The sequence below is a fragment of the Trachurus japonicus genome, chromosome 4, assembly GCF_045865225.1.
Source record: "Trachurus japonicus isolate A0001 chromosome 4, Traja_1.0".
Classification (NCBI taxonomy): domain Eukaryota; kingdom Metazoa; phylum Chordata; class Actinopteri; order Carangiformes; family Carangidae; genus Trachurus; species Trachurus japonicus.
This window is the reverse complement of record NC_140910.1, coordinates 16147598-16165984: the sequence shown is the minus strand read 5'-3', so window position 1 is coordinate 16165984 and position 18387 is coordinate 16147598. Positions and strand designations below refer to the sequence as shown.

Here is an 18387-nt window from a genome sequence, read left to right as displayed (position 1 = left end):
CCTCAACTGTAGTAATATCACACTATGTTTGTGCTTCAGCAGGTTTATCTGTTTGTTTGTGTGTGTGTGTGTGTGTGTGTGTGTGTGTGTTTCTACATTACAGTGTGTGTGTTTCTATACTTATAAAGACCAAATATACTCACAAGGAAGTAAAGATGAGGTAAATTCTCCAAAGTGAGGACAGTCCTCGCTGACTTAAAGGTTTACACTGAGGGGAAGGGTTACTGCACAGAAACAACTACAAAGGAGACAGGTTGAGGTTGGGCGTTAAAGAGAATGAGGTCCATATAAGTATAGTATGTCAGTGTGTGTGTGTGTGTGTGTGTGTGTGTGTGTGTGTGTGTGTGTGTGTGTGTGTGTGTGTGTGTGTGTGTCTGTGGATGTGCGCCTTGCGTGTGTATCTGACATTGTGGACTCAGCTGAAGGCCTCATCATCCGTGTCTTCAATTAGCACCTTTGTGTCCTTTCTTGATCTAGAAAAAAAAAAGATTTAAAAGAATGAATCTGGCAACAGTACTAACACTAATGCTAAGTCATTAACATTTTGATTTGACATCTTTATTTCAAACATGTGTAAGCACTGAACAGTTAATTACTACTAAATAAAAACAAAACCACAAAATTAACCATTCATGATCACCATAATCAGAGAAGAAAAATAATAAAATAAAAGAGTATATATAGAAAACAAACAAACAAACAAACATCATCTTGAAGTTTTTAACTTGCGTTGTTCCTGAAAATAAATCCATAACAATTTAAAGTGTCTGTTCTTGTGATTCAATTTTTATAGCTTTTTTGTTTAATTTTCTAATATTTTTAATGTCAGACATTGAGCGCCTGTCTCTATCTTGGTAAATGGATAAATCATAATCCAAGGTTTAAATCTGATATTTTAATTCATACAAATCCAATGGTTCTGATAGTTATTTGCCATCTTGTATCTAGAATTCAAAAAGATTGTCAGCGTGGTAGGGATTTTTTTTCTAGAAGAGAAATGTCAAATCTTTTCCAGAACATTGTTTTGTTAATATTATAAAAATCTATTTAATTTTGCAGACAACATCTTGAATCTTTTGACAATCAAAGTAAAATGTGTGCGTCAGTGTCTGTGTTTGTCCTTACTGTGAGGAGGACAGCAGGGGGCGTCGGAGCGACAGGCTGTAAGACCTCTTCCAGGTCTTTTTGCCCGAGCGGTTCCGGACGCCGTCATCCTGGTCCATCATCTGCTCCAGCAGCGTCTGGTCGTCAGCGTTGAGCGGCGCCACAGAGATATCCCTCACCGCACGGAACTCACCACAGTTATTCAGGTGCTCGTTCTCCAGACGGAAGAAGTTCCACACAAAACGTCTGCAGGGAGGATGGGAAAGGAGGGCAAATGTAAAAATCTTGATAGCCAGTGCTGTCTTGAGTTTTGATTGAATTCACAGGGGGCTATTACAGTAAATCCCTTATCCTGTCAGTGTGACTGTGAGTGAGTATGTGTGGGACAACAGTGAGTATTATGAGACCCACCTGAAGACCTCCATAGGAGCCAGCACGGTGGCTACGATGTCGCCCACAGAGTGGATCTTGGTCATTGTGGTCAGAGAAATTTGAATTGTCCAGGCAAAACGCAGGATCACATCTTCTATGATGGCACAGTAATAGTAGGCCTGAAAGAGGAGGAGGTGGGATTCAGTTACTCAGCTCAAACCTGTGTGTGTGTGTGTGTGTGTAAGAGAGATGCATGCGACTTCTACCTTGTGGGGGTAAACTATTTCTTCTCTGAGAAAGGTGTTTTCTCCGGCTCCGCGGTCAAACAGACCCCAATCCATACGCAGATCCCAGATCAGTGTGTACAGGGAGCTGATGGTCGAGAAGACGATGAGCAAGTAGAAGAACATGTCGGCGTCTGTGTGTCCTTGCTCTGAAATAAACACACAAACACGGCTGATGTCAGATGACTGATTTCAGTAGACGGACAAACATAGATAAATGGTTATTCATCCTCTCAAAGAAATGTACTGGTAAAATTGAAATAATTATTTGCCTTTTTTTTATTTGTTTGTTTAGCTATTATCATATATTAGTTCTGTAGATTTGTTATAATACACCTGCTCATTTACAGTATCAGTGCAACCTTTCCATCAACACTTCCACCACTAGAGGGAGTCCTCCTGTCAAGAATAAAATGGCAGTCACTTGCCTTACTGTAATGTCCTGTGGACTGTTATTGCATTAAGACTTAAATTCCCACTTACAACTAAATATTTTCTACACAACACAATATGTGATATCTCATTCACTTAGTGAGCCGAGCAAGCAGCTGCACATGGATGTAGTGGAGCTTTAGGGGCTCGAGTAACATAAGCAATAAAACTTGAACAGTAGTTTTATTTGTCTGGCACTATGAAGGGAATCTGTGATGTGCAACTAATCTGTGATGTGCACTAATCTAACCTCAGTGTTTTCACAAAAGATATTTCTGTGTGTGGGAACAATAGTGTGGGTGTGTGTCATTTATAGGTTTTTCCGATGTTAGGGTACTAAACTGTGTGCCTATTATGCTAAATGTGCATATATATGTTGTATGGTTCATTGACATCTTTAAACTTCTTGTTTTGTCTGACCAACCAACCCCCCAAAAAAAAAAAACAAATCACAAAGGTATAAAACAGAGAAATTAGAAAATCCTCACACTGGAGAGTCATTATTCTTTTTAAAATGCTTAAACGATTGATTATCATCATTCTTGACAGTAATCTGTTAATAACCTAATTGATTAATTGACTAATCCGTGCGACACTGGTTTATTCAGTACGATTAATCCTGAGTAAAATGACCTGACCTAGTGGCTCAGTGTCAGAGCGGTGACAGCATGTGGAGAAGAACAAATGTCAGCTCGTGTGCTAATTCTAATCTCCAAACATTGCACACTGCACTGCACACACACTTACAGCTCAGTAAATGTTTATAGTATTCACAATAGGGTGAGCACATGTACCAGTGCTGTAAACCCTTTTAACTGCTGCTCTATGGGAACATTACTTTTCTTTTTTCGTATACATTTCCAGTTTCTTTGATTGGTAACAAGACGCTAACAAGAGGATTGATTCAGATTCTCTGGTTTCACCCTGTTTGCCACACCCCATCATAAACGCATCATTTGATGACAGCAGCAGATTATGCTTAGTAATGATGACAATAATAAATTGTTGATCTGCCCGCGGCTGATGAGCATCAAAAAGCTTTCAGTTTAAAATGTGTCTAATCATTGGTGCTCAGCAGTGCCTGTGTGTGTGTGTGTGTGTGTGTGTGTGTGTGTGTGATCACTGTGGGCGAGATTTGCTTGTTCCACATGTGATATAAATCAGCACCCAGAGGTCTAACGCAGTGAGTCAGGCAGACACAGACAGAAGCCACCAGACAGGGACTGGCCTCGCTCCCATTTGTCATAGTCACTGTTTCTTCCTGCTTCCAGCCAACGAGACGCCGGGGAGCAGAGCGAGGGGACATTTCTAACACAGAATTACTGCTGCTGCTCTGTTAACTGCTGCGTCCAATGTGCTGTTTGCTTCTTCAGCTGAGCGATGGGATGGAAGCAGTCCCCGCGGCCACGCTGAGATTTCCCAGCAGTAAATTAAACTTAGTCCTGGACAATAGACTCTTTTCACTGGAGAATAGCCGCTGATGTGATTTCCTTGGCGGGTAAAGCGATGCAGTATTTAACCCTTTCGTTTTCTGCAACGGCTGACGTTTGTCTCTCTGCCACGCTGGTTAACCACTGGGCCATTAAGAGGTTAAGTATGGTGAGATACACATCGACTGGATGCTCAGTCAGGGGCCAACGCTGGTCGCTGGCTCCTGTCACAAACACTCAATCTCTAGCAGCCTGGATCACACACACACTCACACACACACACAAACATGCAGTTGCTATTGTTGTCCAGGGGCAACCAAGAGGTTAAATGCTATTAAAGACAGAGCACATCCACAGGCACATTTTATGCAACAGGCTCACTACTCACTGATGGAAACAAGTTTACAACAAGAATAATCGGTCCCTGCTATTAGAGCCATTTCTCATCTGTTGCTGTGGCAACCAAGTCCGTCAACAGAATAATGAAGTATCCTGCACCTGGAGGCCACCCAGCCACAGACACACATTTACTCAGGGAATACACTAAAGTACAGTTTTGAGGTAATTGTACTCGAGTATTTACAGATTTTGATACAAAACACTTCTACGTCATTATATTTTGAAGAGGAATAATTCATCTTTACTGCATTACATTATATATCTACAAAATATTTTCAATATGTGCTGTCACAGTGTAGTGATTACACACAATAACCCAAACTACTTAAGTTTGGATACCACTGGATTGAACTACAGACCTGTATATTAAGTAGTTAAAACTCCACTACATCCAGCTGCAGGGGTAAAATGTTAATGAGGTATTTTATATGAACAATCAGTAACAGAGGCTGTATTTTTTAGGCTACTTGAATTTTTTGATACCTCAGTGGACCCTTCCTTTACTGCCCGGAAATATCTTAATTCCAACACGATGAGCTCTGCCTCTGACATGTCCAAAGATATTGTTCACATGCAGAGGATACACCCTCTTCAGATGGTAAACTCAGCGTGGATGTAGCTCCTGATGTGAACGTATCTGCTGTGGCAAGAGTCTGTTTGGCCTTAGCAGGGTGAATCAGAGTTCAAGCCGGCAGAGAGAGAGATTTGACTCAGAGCAGACTCTTTTATCTTCATTGGTTAACGTGTGAGTTTGACTGAAGGTGTGTGTGTTGCAATTCCTCTCCTGATAATGAATGAGGGGTCAGTACATGAAATGAAGTTATAAAAGCTGTCAGCTCTACACTCATCTTTATTCCAGCTGAGTCCGGCAGACATGTGTTCAGCTGTGGGCTGGTAATTACACATTTCTCCTCTCCTCTCCTCTCCTCTCCTCTCCTCTCCTCTCCTCTCCTCTCCTCTCATCTCCCAGCCCTAGGTTTACTGACTCTCCATTGCAGCTTCATACAATTCATTTACACCCCACAGCACCAGAGTCAACCTCTCACCGAGACCAGCAGGGGCTAACTCCTCTTTGCAGATTCTTCTTTGGTTATTTGTAGCTGGAGATTTTGTTGTTGATGCCACAGATGGGGGGGGGGGGGGGTCTTTGAAACCGTTTGTGCACTGACTTGACAAACACGCCTCTGCAGTTTCCCTCATCTATTATTTTGTAATTTACCCTGTGTGTTCTGTTTCTTCTACCTCCAAACAACTTTTCTCTGTCTGTCAGATGAGTGCACTATTCTTGTAACATCTTGTTCCCCTGCCTTTCTTTGTCCATGAGACAAATCACAAGGGCTTAAATCAGCAACGGCCCTGCATCTAAAACTCCAATAGGTCTTAAGCCATTGTACATAAAGTAGGGCTTGTATCGATCTTGAGCAAAGTATCTGTTTTATTGGTGTAAGGCCTCACACTGTATGTTATTGGCTTTGGAAACTCTGCTGATACTAAGAAATCCTCCTTCATCTCTCTGGTTACAGGCCTCCGAGCATCTGCGGAGATTAGTTTCATAACAGTATCCAATCAGTTTTTCACAGCACTGAAGTGAATGTTTCTCTGAGGGGAGGAATCTACTACATTTGCTGCACCACATCAAAAATGATTCAACCTCAAATTCCACATCGACACAATGCAGCTGAAAAAAAAAAAGAAAAAAGAAAGTTTACCTGAACTATATTGTAGTTCGACTCATATATTGTAGACCAGAGGCAATGGTGGCTCCTTATTTAACAGATTAAGATCTGCAGGTGGAAACGCTAAACACCAGTCAGTCCTCCAAATTCATTTGTTGAATTTATGGTTTAAGTATTTTGCTTTCCCGGAGCTAAATATGGGCAGTTCCAGGAACGAGTGAGGTGAAGAGGCGATGAGGTCACACAGTGACCGTCATGGCTGTGATTGGGCTAACAATGAAGGTGACACATCCACACACACACACAGACGCTGGGAGCGCTGCCAGTTACTGACTGACGCTCCCGCCACCTTTTACAGCTGGACCCAGCAGTGTGAACACGACACCAGCCGGCTGCCGTCTCTGGCAGATGCTGGGAAATGCAGTCAAACTGGGCGTCATGTGTCCTGTGTATACACTCAGACTGGAGTGAGCATCAGGGGAAATGGCTTGTTTCATACCTGCACTTTGTACTTTTATTGCTCGGGGGGGATGTTTATGCACGATTTCCATATCTAGATGCAGGATGTTCTGACATTAGTGCCTGTACTCATTCATCAAAAGCTTTAATATTTACCAGAACAATCATTTCTGTCGGAGATAATTCAAATATCTCTGCAACAGGCAATTTCCTCTACCACCCATTCACAACCCCCATGTGTACGCGTGTGTATGTGTCTGTCCTCCCGCCCTCATCCTTCACTTAACCAGTGAGCGGTCTTGGTCTCCATTATCACGCGGGATGAAAGAAAACTTCATACAGAATAACACATGAAGAGAGGCCATTAGTCTACGGGTCTACGGGCTTCAGACCAGAGGAGGAAGGAGGATATGGTTTAATGGACGCTTTCCTCCAGAGCTGTGGAAGAAAAGACAGGACTGTCTGTCTGTCTGTCTGTCTGTTTGTCTCTCTTCCTGGTTCATTCGATATCAGATCACTGGCGGTCAGCTCGGGAGGCAAGTGTATTGATTTGAATTTATATTGGAAAAGAATAAAGCCAAGCTGGGAAATAACATTTAGCGGTTTCATAGATGGCATTTCACCAGCAAATAAATATAAAATGGCATCTGACAACAGTTTAAAAAATATGAGCAGCTGAAAAAAATCTCTCCTTTGAAAGGAGTTGTGCGGACACATTTCTGAGACACAAAGGCTGAATGTTGAAGGGATGTTTTTATTGCCTGGGTGCTATTTCTTTGAACATGAACTCCTTTGTGATTCAGCTTCTGAATGAGAGTAATTGCAGGCTAATTGTGAAGCTGTCAGAGGGAAAGTGACTTGACTTTTAATAGCAACCGCTCTCTTTTCCTCCATTTCCAGTCTGGTTTCTGATAGATCTCAAATAGGAACATTTCTTTTTCATCTCTCTCTTTTCTTATTTTGCTACTCCTCTCCTCCTGAGCTGAGACTGAATGTCTCATTGCGAGAGCAGAACCTTGTTTATCCATGCCTGTGTTTGACAAACCGTTCCCATTTTCATTTCCATTATAAAGCTCTTGGCACTGGCGAAGAAACCAAGGCCAAGCTTTAGCATTTGCACTGAAGGTCACCTCTACTTTCTGAGCACACACACGACTCCATATAACGACTCAAAGGTCTGCGTGTTGTTGACGTGCTCCTGTGACACAGCAGCACACAGATACTGTGGCTGTAGTTTGCAGATCTTCAGCTTCGGACTGGATTATTTCTGTTTGATCTCATACTGTTGAAACTGACAGAAAACATTTGAGCATCTCTACTCGGCAACTTATTTCCTGGGACATAAAATAGATCATCTGAGCGTAGATGTGTTTGTGTGTCCGGTGCTGTACCTCTGTGTGTGGCATAGAGAGCAGCGAAGGTCACGACAAAGAAGGTGGTTGAATATTTCCCAGCATTCACCAGGTGAGGGAAAGCCCTCTTGGTGTCACGGTAACGCCTCAGGCACTGGATGAAGCGGAACCAGGCGGGCAGGCATTGGATGATGGCACGCAGACCGTACGAGTAGCTGTGGCACACGTAATCTTCAGGGCCTAGAAGAGGATGGAAAAGTACCATGTTAGACCATGTTATAATCTCATGCACTTGTCCTCCTTCTCTCCTTGTAATGCTCTCCTCTCACAAAAGCTCATCATTATGAGCGTCACACAGCGACCTCCGTGTGGCCAAACATTTCCCTTCCATTAGCTCCATGTTAATTAGCTGCATAGGAGCCGAGGTGTCACTGTTGGTGGAGTCGATGGACAGCAATTAAAACCTTGTTCATGTCACATGTCAGGAAAGTGTCTGGCACACTGTCAACTTAGTCTGTCATACTTACGAGTTAAAGATTTGAGACTTAATCTAATTTTCACATTAAGATAGGACGTGGGTTAAGAATAAATACTGTGATCACCCATCAAGAATTAAAACAAATTTGAGGTTTATATTCACATCTGTCTCTATACCATTACCTACTGAAGGTAACTGTGAGTTCATGCATTCATTCAGATCTATACTGACATTCAGATACTCAGATATACCCTCCTTAAAAAAAGGTGTTGTTAAGCAATAGTTGTTGTGGAATATTTACAGCAAGACATTATGATCAATAGAAAATCTCTAGCTCTTTGTCTCTGTCCTGCAATACAAGTGAGCAGGTCAATAATGTGAAACCACACCCATGTCCCCGTTGGTGGAAATCATTTTTAAAATGTGTGACGCCTGTAATATTTGTATTTCGCTTTCCACATTATCGTCTGTGTAGCTATATCTACTAAAATTTCTTTTTAAGTCTTTCATTTCAACAGTCCCTTGAGAACAGATGTGGACAGCTGTTGTTTGTGTATGAATGTGTACACAAGATGGAGCAATTTCCTGTGAAGGAAAAAATAAATAAAACCCAGCATTGTCTTCAGATAATAAGTCAAAAAATAACTGAGCTCTTCTTTTCAACTTTAGACATTTTTATGTGTACAGTAAAAACAAAGTGGGACTGCAAACCAGTCTTCATTACTCTTCGATTGTGTTCAAGTATCTTCAGTTTATGTTTCGTAACAGACACAGTAACAACAGACAGAGGACATAAAGTTGTAATAATAGTAATAATAAATAAATAAATAGTAATAAATATCTCACTTTTAGAGGGCAGCAGGCCCTTGCTGTTGCCCCACTGCAGCTCGAAGATGTAGAAGCAGATGAGATACTCCAGGTCCATCAGAACGACCACCAGAGAGTTGAGCTGATCAGCCAGCCAGAAGTCTGCAAACTCCACGCGGTGAAACGGCGCTGTGAACACACGGAACTGGAAACAGAGAAAAGACCAGGTAAGAAGAACTGTAAGAAAAAGGGAGAGCAAAGGTTTGTGTTGAGAGCAAATTTTTGTAATAATATTCGTTCTAATCTCACAGAGTTTATAAAAGCATCTAAAAAAATGTTTGGTGCATTTCAAAAAGCACCTTGGCTGACCTCTTCAGTATGCTTTGGCATTTACCTCAGATGTTAAAGGAAGTTCTGATAGTGTGTCAGTGCTTTCAACGCTAAGCTGAATTAGTCAACAATTAATTAGTGTGTAATTGTCGCAGTACTTCAGTAGAGGGGCGCGAAGCAGGGAGCAACCTCTATTAATGATCTGTAACACACAAAGGGATAAAGACTCTCTAGACTACCTTATCAGCACACTACAGGACATCCTAATGAGTCACGCTCTGTGTCCGCGTGCATGTTATTTGTTTATTTGTGTGGTTGTCGCTGCTCATAACACAACCGCACGACACAACCTGGCAGTTTTGTGGTGCACGGGGGGGTTTCTGTGGGCATGTTCTCTGGTATCTGACTTTTGGCAGGAGCTCAGTTATTGACCACGCTTTGTAAAACGATACAACGCTGCTCAACTCTTTCCATTTACCCCCCAGGCCACATGTGACATTCAGGAGCGACTGTATGCCTCCCTCCGTCTACACTCCCATACATGCACTTTCTCTGCACTGCAAATGTCAAAGAATAATGATCTTGCTTTTTTTTTTTACACACATCAGCTCATTACATATTTCTCTTAACCTGTCAATCAAAGCATGTATTGATCGAATGTCCATCTCACCTATATCCGCTCTGCAGATGTCTCAAGGCTAAGCCCGCTGCAGTCATGTGATTAGGTTTTCATTTCTTGAGCAAACACTAGTAATCCAGATGCCAGCTCGGCAATTTGTCTTATAATTAAATTTTAGTCTTCTGCCTGGTGTTTATTGTCAGAGGAAATTAACACATCCTGCATGGACACTTTTCATAGAAATAAAACAAGATTGTTTGTGCTAATAAAACTGCAATTTCTCCTGAAATGTCTTTATCTTCTATTCCACGATGTTACTTGTAGGACAATCATGAAAACCACATTGGCACTAATTCTGTGTAGGTTGTTATGATTGTACAAGACTATTCAAAAAACTGAGGCTGATTAGGGAGCCAAGCGAGTGAAGGAGGGCTGAGAGGAGAGGGAGTGTTGATGAGGACTACGGGGAGCTGTGAAGGAAAGGACAAGAATATGAGGTGGGGGTCTGCTGCTGCTGCTGCTGCTGCTGCTGCCCGGGGAGAGACAGGGAAGGAGGGGAGGGGGCTGAAGTGTGAGGGGAAGAGGAGGAGGGATAGAGGAGTTCAGGGCATCAGCATACTGATAGATCTATGCCTGTAATGATTGCACAGTCACAGCCTCCACCTCCCCTGAGACGAGGCTGCATTCTATTATCCCCCCGCCCTGTGTCTCTCTGCACGCACACACACACACATGCACACACACACACCTTCGGGCTGGTGGCACAGTGCTTAGACAAAGAACAGAGTAACATAGGAGGGTTTTGTACACATGAGACTTGAGATAGATATCTGAATCTGAATCTGAATCTTACATGCAAAGACACACACACACACACATGTACACACCCTGCGTGGGCATTATAATATGGTAGCGGTGGTATAAAAATGCAAATAGCTCATGAAAAAGTCAGATTTAAATGTTTTCTATCAGCATTGTTTCATGTTGGTTCAGGCTCAAATTGCCAAAATAAAAAAGAACCAGCCCACGGAAAAATACCTCATAAGGTGTTTTATCCCTCAGATGAAAGATAAAGCAGTTAAAACAAAAATAACTACAGAAAATTGAAGATAACTACAGTATCACCTTATCTAGTCTATCCAGACTCGGCATATTTATAGGGCAGATAAAAGGATATTCTGAAAGAGATAATAAATCAACATATTTCAATAGATGGTTTTGTTTTCTTGAAATTTTAGGGGGATTCATAAATTGTAGTTGTGATAGGTTAGGGTGCACTATTGGTTTTGAGTGTATGCATACAAATATATTTTTATTTATTAATGTAAATACTTACAAATGCTCAGTCCTTGTTAAATCAGTCCATCTAAAGCATTACTTCCTGCTGGCCCACAGTTGTCAGCATTAGCCTCAGTGTGTGTCCATGAATGTTTTCGGATGCTCTTAACGTGAATGATTAATGGACACCACAGTTCAAATGGCATCACTGTAACTCTTTCAAATGAAGCAGAAGACTGAAAAAAAATTAGCGGACTGACCAGCAGCTTGAGGAGCCAGAAACGTGATTTGTAGTAGCAGGTCTTGAAGGGGTTGATGAGGAAAAGCACCATGAAGCCATAAAGGATGAGAGGGTTGATCTGCATGGGGAGGAGGGTGTACTCTGAGTAGAGACAGGAGAGGATGCTGAGACACCACAACACACCCAGGAAGCCAGCGATCTGCAGCACAGAGAGGGGAAACACAAGATACTGACATTAGAGGAAAGTTCTTCTGACACATAATCGCAGTTAATAAGATAATCTGAATAATGTAGTCCTGATTACTTTGTTTTGTTTGTATAATAAAACCCTGTGAACATTAGGTATGTATCGTTTCTGCTGAATGATACATATTTCTTGAATATGCATTACCCTAATGACTAAACAATCTCATTCATTTCTGTTGCATTTCTTACAAATGCACGGTCATCAATCTAAAAACAAAGCTGTTTTCCTCATTACAGAGAAAGGAGAAAAGACTGTTTCCATTTGTTTGATTCATTCTCACCTCAAACAGGTGTTGGTGTGAGAGGTTGTTGCGGGGATTGATCTCAAAGATGAGAACATGGTTGACTCCAGCCTGTCTCCATCCGTACGTGTTGATGCCCAACAGGAAGAGGAACTGGATCAACAGGAAACCGCCCCGATAGATCCGCACCAGAGGCCACATGTTCTCGTAGCGGATGAACACAGCACCTGACAAAACCACAGAAGATCTCTTTGTGAATAATTACCACAAAAAACCTTTTGAGTGTTTGCTTCATAACAAATCTGAGGGGGGGAAACAACAATAAAAGTCTGCCAGTCGTGCTCCCTATTAATCATAAACAATCTAGCAAACTTCCTGTTATCTTTGACACATTACAAATGGTGCAGGACTCAAAAGGATATGAAAAATGCATGAACTCAAATGGTCATGTGACTCACCAGTGAGAACAAAGGCGATAGCAAGAATGATAAAGAAGCCGCAGTAGAGACCCACACGAAAGGTTGTCCAGGCCAAAGCAGGCTGAGTCGGGCGAAGACAAACAGAAAAACATTAATACAAACACCTGGCAACTGTACTGTATATATTAACACGTTCAAAGATACTCGCTGTACATGTGTATAGAACCCTGTTGTTTTCCAACTTCAGATACAATAAAACTTCAAAAAACAATAACCTATAGACTGCATCTCCACAAAAAGGCTCCTTTTATCTATATTTGTTATACACGTGTCTGCAGGGATAAAATGAGGAGATCAATAGTCACATAGCACAACTCAAGTCAGACATGACAGTAATTAATGCAGTAATAACGGTAGATATAACGTAGGGGGGTAAAGTGCCACTAGCCTGAAAGATATCCTGTCTGTTCAACGATGGAAAGGCACTTATAAAATCAATACTAAGGGCTCTCATGGTTTCTCTCACTCTGTCTCTTCCCATCTTCCTTCCTGTCTCTATACCTCTCATGGCAAGCTTCTCACTGTTTGTTTTTAACCTGTGCTCACCACCAACAGAGAACATTACAGTAACAGAAATGAAAAGTCCTACTTGGTGGTACATGCTCAAGCACAGACACCACATTTGTTCATGTGTAATTTAATGCTGTGGGGATTTGGAAACTGTGCTATAATTAATGATATATCCATGCATACTATATACTGTATATATATACACACATGTTTGTGTATTATCTACACACATTTTGATACTTGGATACACATTTATTGTCATTTTGTTGATTATTTTGTTATTTCATTTCATGTTGCAGCCTCCCGGCCTCCTTGTTAACATCCATCATGAAATCAAGAGGAAAACTGATTGTTAGTTGATAAACATTAACTGATCAACCCAGGCTGCAAGGAGTTCGTACTTAGACTGAGAGATAAGGGTTCGTCTCGAGTCAAGCCCCAATGAGATACCACCATGAGATAACCAGTGTGAGCAGCATTTCTGACCTGAGCTGCCCCCAGTGGAGGAACTCTCAACCGCTTCATGGCCCTCTGACGATCTCCTCCCTCCAGCTCTGTTGTGACGAGGGCCTGGACACACAGACAGCAGCCAGTTAGTTTCAGTGTGGTCTGGTTTAATGTGTGTGTTTGTGTGTGTGTGTAAGCATGCACCTCTGTCTCAGAGATGAGCTGTGTGATCTTCTTGCAGGTGTAGAAACCTGCCACCTCCACGTGAGCCACACGCCAGTCGGCGCCGCGAGGAGTATCCAGGATCTTGTCATGTTTCTTCAGGATCTTACGGAAACCAGTGAAGTTCAGGTTCTGTGGACAGTGACAAGGAAACAACCGTTATATATCTACACCAGACAAAGAACTTTCTTCTCTCTAACTGCATGTGTGTGTGTGTGTTTGTTATTTTTTTTTTATTTTTTATTTTCTTTATTTAAGGAGGCCAATGCACATTAATGGACATAATAAAATGTAAAAGTGCCAGTGTTACTGATAACCTCCTGGCAAGGTGTTAAAAGCCATTAAAATAAACACAAGGACATAACAACAGAATTCATAAAACAGGAAGAACACACATGTATCCAACAGAAACCAACAGACAAAAAAAACTACAAAGAGAGACAATTAACATGACGCTACTATGACAAAAGAAAAAACAAAAAAGACTGTTTATGGATGGATAAGATGGATGAAGATGCAACAGTGCAAGACCAGGACAGGGTTTCTTGATGGAGTTGTGCTAGAATAGATTGGGAACACAACGAAACCAAAATATAGTACAGTGTGATAAAGTGCTACAGTGCACAATAAAAAACTGTCAGGGATGGATAGATGAAATGGGGGTGCAGCAATGCAAGCAATGTGCGTCCCACCTGGTAGTTCTGGAGCAGGATGAGGCTGAGGTAGAACTCGCTGAAGGCTAGCTTCAGGTCCTTGATGTTGTGGTGTTTGCAGCGCTCCTCCTGCGACAGGTGGAACATCGTCTTGCGTTTGCGCAGGCCGGGCGGTGCGTTGCTCTCGCGCTGAGCGTCCAGCGAAGACTGCAGCTCATTCTGCAGCGTGGCAAAACGTCTCTGGGCTTCTGCAAGCTTTTCTACAGAGGGTAAGAGGATGAGAGTTGTTGGGGTTTTTGAACACTTTGATACTGAGGAGAGGAATTTGCATACCGCTACAACATAATCAAACATTTTGGGTGCTGCACTTATACACAGGAGCTTTGCAATTGAAGTGTTCTGTGTTCTTTTAACCACTGGACTTATGCTGCTCTTATGACTGCACTTAGATCCTTTGTAGTCCGACCCAGTGAATTCATTTACTGTAAACATCATTAGAGAGAGAGGAAGGAGAGAAGATCTTTCAATTTTCCTTTGACAGAAATGTCAACTCTTCAGTTTCACATTGATGATCTTGTTAGTGCACGGGTTTCTGTAACAAGCTGAAGAGAAGGTGACAACTAAGAAGAAAAAAAAACATTAACAAAACAAAACATTATGTACCTCTACTCTTCTCTTCTCCCTGGTGCTGAAACATGGAGACTATTAGGGCTGAGCTATGTAAATGCTGCACAGTGAGGAACCATTATCTGGGTCAGACATAGGTTAATATATCCACAGCGCGAGACGGAGAGAGGAGGGGAGGGAATCACACTCACCGGGCCTGGACAGTAACCTGCATTTCATTAACTTCTCCTGCACTTTTACCTACTTTTCTGACAGAGATTAGCCCTCCCTCTCCAACTGCTACTACTACTATTACCTTTTTTTAAGGTCATTCCAAGTTCAGTCACTCACCAATGAAGCCCATGTCTTTTCTTTCCCCATTACGTTCTCCTTTGGTAAAGGATGTGCATATAATGGCTAATTCCAGAGAATTACACTCCCTTTTCTGATTTAGTGCATTATATTGTTACTTCTTTAGAGAAACCAGCAAGTCATGTCTGCTCCTGGAGTAGAAACCGTTAAAAAAAACAGACCTGGAGATAAGGCACGCTGAGATTTCCTTGCAGTATTGTTCGTGACAGCAGTCTGATAACAAAACAAATCTGACTTGGTTCGATGCTACCTGCCTGCCAGTCTGACAGTCTGGGGAGCTGAGCCTCCTGTAGCTGCTCCTCTTGTCCTTAACAGAGAAAACCAGCAGCAGTGGTGATGTGGAGAGCTCCCCGGAGGCATTTTTTTTTTTGTTGTAGCTTGAACACACACCCACACACCTATTTCCAGATATCACACTACATGCCTCGCAGGAATGCCACTGCTCCTTTGACATCTAAACATGTCTGTTATCCTACTGTACGAGGACTGTCCGTCATGACAATGCAGGGATTAAGACGTGACTGCAACAGCAGGAGGAGGCCTGAGAAAGTAAAGACCCCGACACCTGTCACAGTGGGTTAAGATTAAATCTGAGAGTCTGGGAGTGTAGTGGCACTTAGCAGCAGAGGACACGGCTGAACAGCTCATCTGTGTCGGGTTAATTAACCTGAAAGAGACAGGTGTCGGTGGCTGGGGCGGTTTGTCCGTTGTTCCTCCTCAGATTTCAGAAACAGAGAGGATGAAGGGACATTGTGTTGAACCAACAGTCTGCAAAAATCTCTTTTTGGTGTGTGTTTAACCCTGGATGATGAAAGTGTTGTCCAACGGGCCGGATCTCAGTGCAGCACAGCGGAATGGTTTCCAGAGGTCAAGGACCCCTTTCACAGAGATATGGATGGAAAAAGCTGTGTGGAGGCAAGCGTCTTGTGTAAAGTCAGCACATGAACTTTCTCCACTCGCTCTCTCACAACTGGCTTTTTCAAACCACACACAAACTCACACTATCTGGCATCTGATAGAGCTGCCTGTTGGAAACAACTCTGTAATGTCTTGTTTCTGCCTCCTGTGTGTGTGTGTGTGTGTGTGTGTGTGTGTGTGTGTGTGTGTGTGTGTGTGTGTGTGTGTGTGTGTGTGTGTGTGTGTGGAGGATAAACAAGACAGGAAGGAGACACTAATGTTTTGATGCACAACATTTAAGCAATCTCACACCTCCCATCTGCTAAAGAGAGAATGACTCACTCACTGTAATACTGATGTGATGTGACTGTGCTGTGAACATTACACATCACATGTAGCATTGAATACATCTGTGTGCAGTTTGCATGTCCTCTGGGTTCCCTCCAGGTTCTCCTGCTTCCTCCCACAGTCCAAAGTAACACATGCACACTACACTGGGTTCAGTGGCAAAGTGCCCATTGGTGTCAATGCCTGTGAGCCTGTGAGGTTGTTTGTCTCCATATGTCAGCGCTGTGATATATTGGCGACCTGTTCAGGGCCCGCCCTCTCTCAGGGTCAGCTGGGATTGGTTCCCACCACATATCCCTGCATGAATAAGTGGTATAGCTAATGGATGGATGGATGGATGATTTTGTTTATCATTTTATTGATACTTTAGTCACACTGTAAATCCCCCCCCCCCCAAAAAAAAAAGAAAAAAAAAAAATCAAAGACCCGATGGGTAGCACAATTATTTAGATAACATTGCAAGAAAAATTGCAGTCACCCCCTTGTCTCCTACCCAAAATTAATAAGTTGACACTATCAGCAGTACATTATGATAAGGGTAATGAAGGCCTACTTACTAAATAAGATACGGCCTTTGGAGCAGTGAACTGTAATCTTATGTCTGCGATCAAGATGAAAAAAAAAACTCAAAAGGTTCAAAGTTTCCTCTGTACTTTAGTAAATCGGCTTCCTTCTAACTAGGCCTCCACTGATTTATGCCCTGTTTCTCTGCTGCTCCAGTCGTTCATCTGCCAGTAATGTGCCATCGTTATGAGCTAAAACAACCTTGCCAATCAGCCTTGGCCCTCTGTTGACCCCGAGAGGCTGCAGTTTCACAAACGGCCTCTAGAGGAGGCACTCTCTGTCTTTAGTCGCCCAAACTCCCCCTCCAGCTGAAGTTCAAGACCAGAAGGCAACCTTGTGGTAGCAGAATACCAGAATATATTATGGCTTCCATCTCATGTTACATGGCACACATACCCCCTCTCTCCCTGAAATACACACAGGCAGGACGCTCCCCTAAACAACACCAACCACTGGCAACTTCAATCAAATGGTCAAGGTTAGAGGCAATGTTGTTTGGCATTGAAATTTGCAACACAGGTCTCTTCAACTCAGTACAGAGAAATAAACCTTGCTCAAAATATTGTTTATTTTTTAATCTGTTGCCTATAAAATGTGTTAATATGCAGCTCATGCAGATTCGTTGTAAGATAAATAAATTTAACTAAGTTGTGGCACAGAGTTTACTTGCAGATGGGGCAAATCTGCAAAATCAATCAATCATAAACCATAGCTGTTATTAAATTATACTGAAATTAGCCCACTGTTGTTACAAGTAATCGATTAGTACAATCAATACAACAGCTCTTTTAATAATAACACTGTAGCTGTTTCAATTATTTCATCTGAAACCACTTTTCTTATTGGACTGTGATGTGATAAAGTCTGCACCAATCACTTTCATGCATATTCAGAATCAATAAATACCTGAGTAGAATGTGTTGATTTTCAGGAGCTCCTTCTCGCAGGTCTGGAAGAACCTCTCCTCAAACTTGGCATAGTATCTCTTCACTGTGTCTTCATCTGTGACTGCACAAAGAAAAGAAAACAGATACGGAAATTGTGATTATCTGTTTGCCCCAGGAAACAAATTTACCTCCAGCATGTATAAAGCATTTTTTTCTTGCTCACTCACTTAAGACTTTCTTGATTATGATGCTTTTTCCTGTGATACCCATTCATAACTTCACATATGCTCACACCTCGTAGCTAATACGTAAAGCCAAAACATGGTTTATATTGTGTTGAGAAGCACTGAAGGATGTCAAGAGTTTTCCTGGACTGGTCCTGGACGTTCCTGTTCCTGTTCCTGCTTTGACATTTTACAGTGCAAGTCTTCAAGTTTGGTTTACTGTCAAAGAAACACTAATCTTGGTAAATTTACTGCAGCTTCTGCAGTCGTATTTTCAATAATGAAGGAAAATATTTGCCTTACCAAGGCTATACAAAAACAAACTTCATAACTGTGAATGATTTGTAACTATTATCAGTAACTGAAGTGAATGTGATTAGCAGGTTGAGCTCAGGCGCTAAACATTTGCTCACTTTGGTGTCTATGTTC

General features: G+C 42.1%; 1 protein-coding gene across 1 annotated transcript in view; it reads right to left on the bottom strand.

The window, feature by feature from the left end:
• Positions 1–316: 316 nt before the first annotated feature.
• Positions 317–18387, bottom strand: part of xpr1a (xenotropic and polytropic retrovirus receptor 1a) — a 62610-nt gene continuing 44539 nt past the window's right edge. The window contains exons 3-15 of the mRNA XM_085774329.1: positions 17754–17855; positions 14100–14320; positions 13390–13539; positions 13225–13308; positions 12208–12289; positions 11789–11976; positions 11281–11460; positions 8833–8998; positions 7548–7748; positions 1743–1909; positions 1516–1655; positions 1126–1350; positions 317–473 (exon numbers count right to left, since the gene is read on the bottom strand). Coding sequence (XP_085630455.1) covers positions 416–473; positions 1126–1350; positions 1516–1655; positions 1743–1909; positions 7548–7748; positions 8833–8998; positions 11281–11460; positions 11789–11976; positions 12208–12289; positions 13225–13308; positions 13390–13539; positions 14100–14320; positions 17754–17855 — 1964 coding nt within the window. The 3' untranslated portion in view covers positions 317–415. The remainder of the gene's footprint in view (positions 474–1125; positions 1351–1515; positions 1656–1742; positions 1910–7547; positions 7749–8832; positions 8999–11280; positions 11461–11788; positions 11977–12207; positions 12290–13224; positions 13309–13389; positions 13540–14099; positions 14321–17753; positions 17856–18387) is intronic.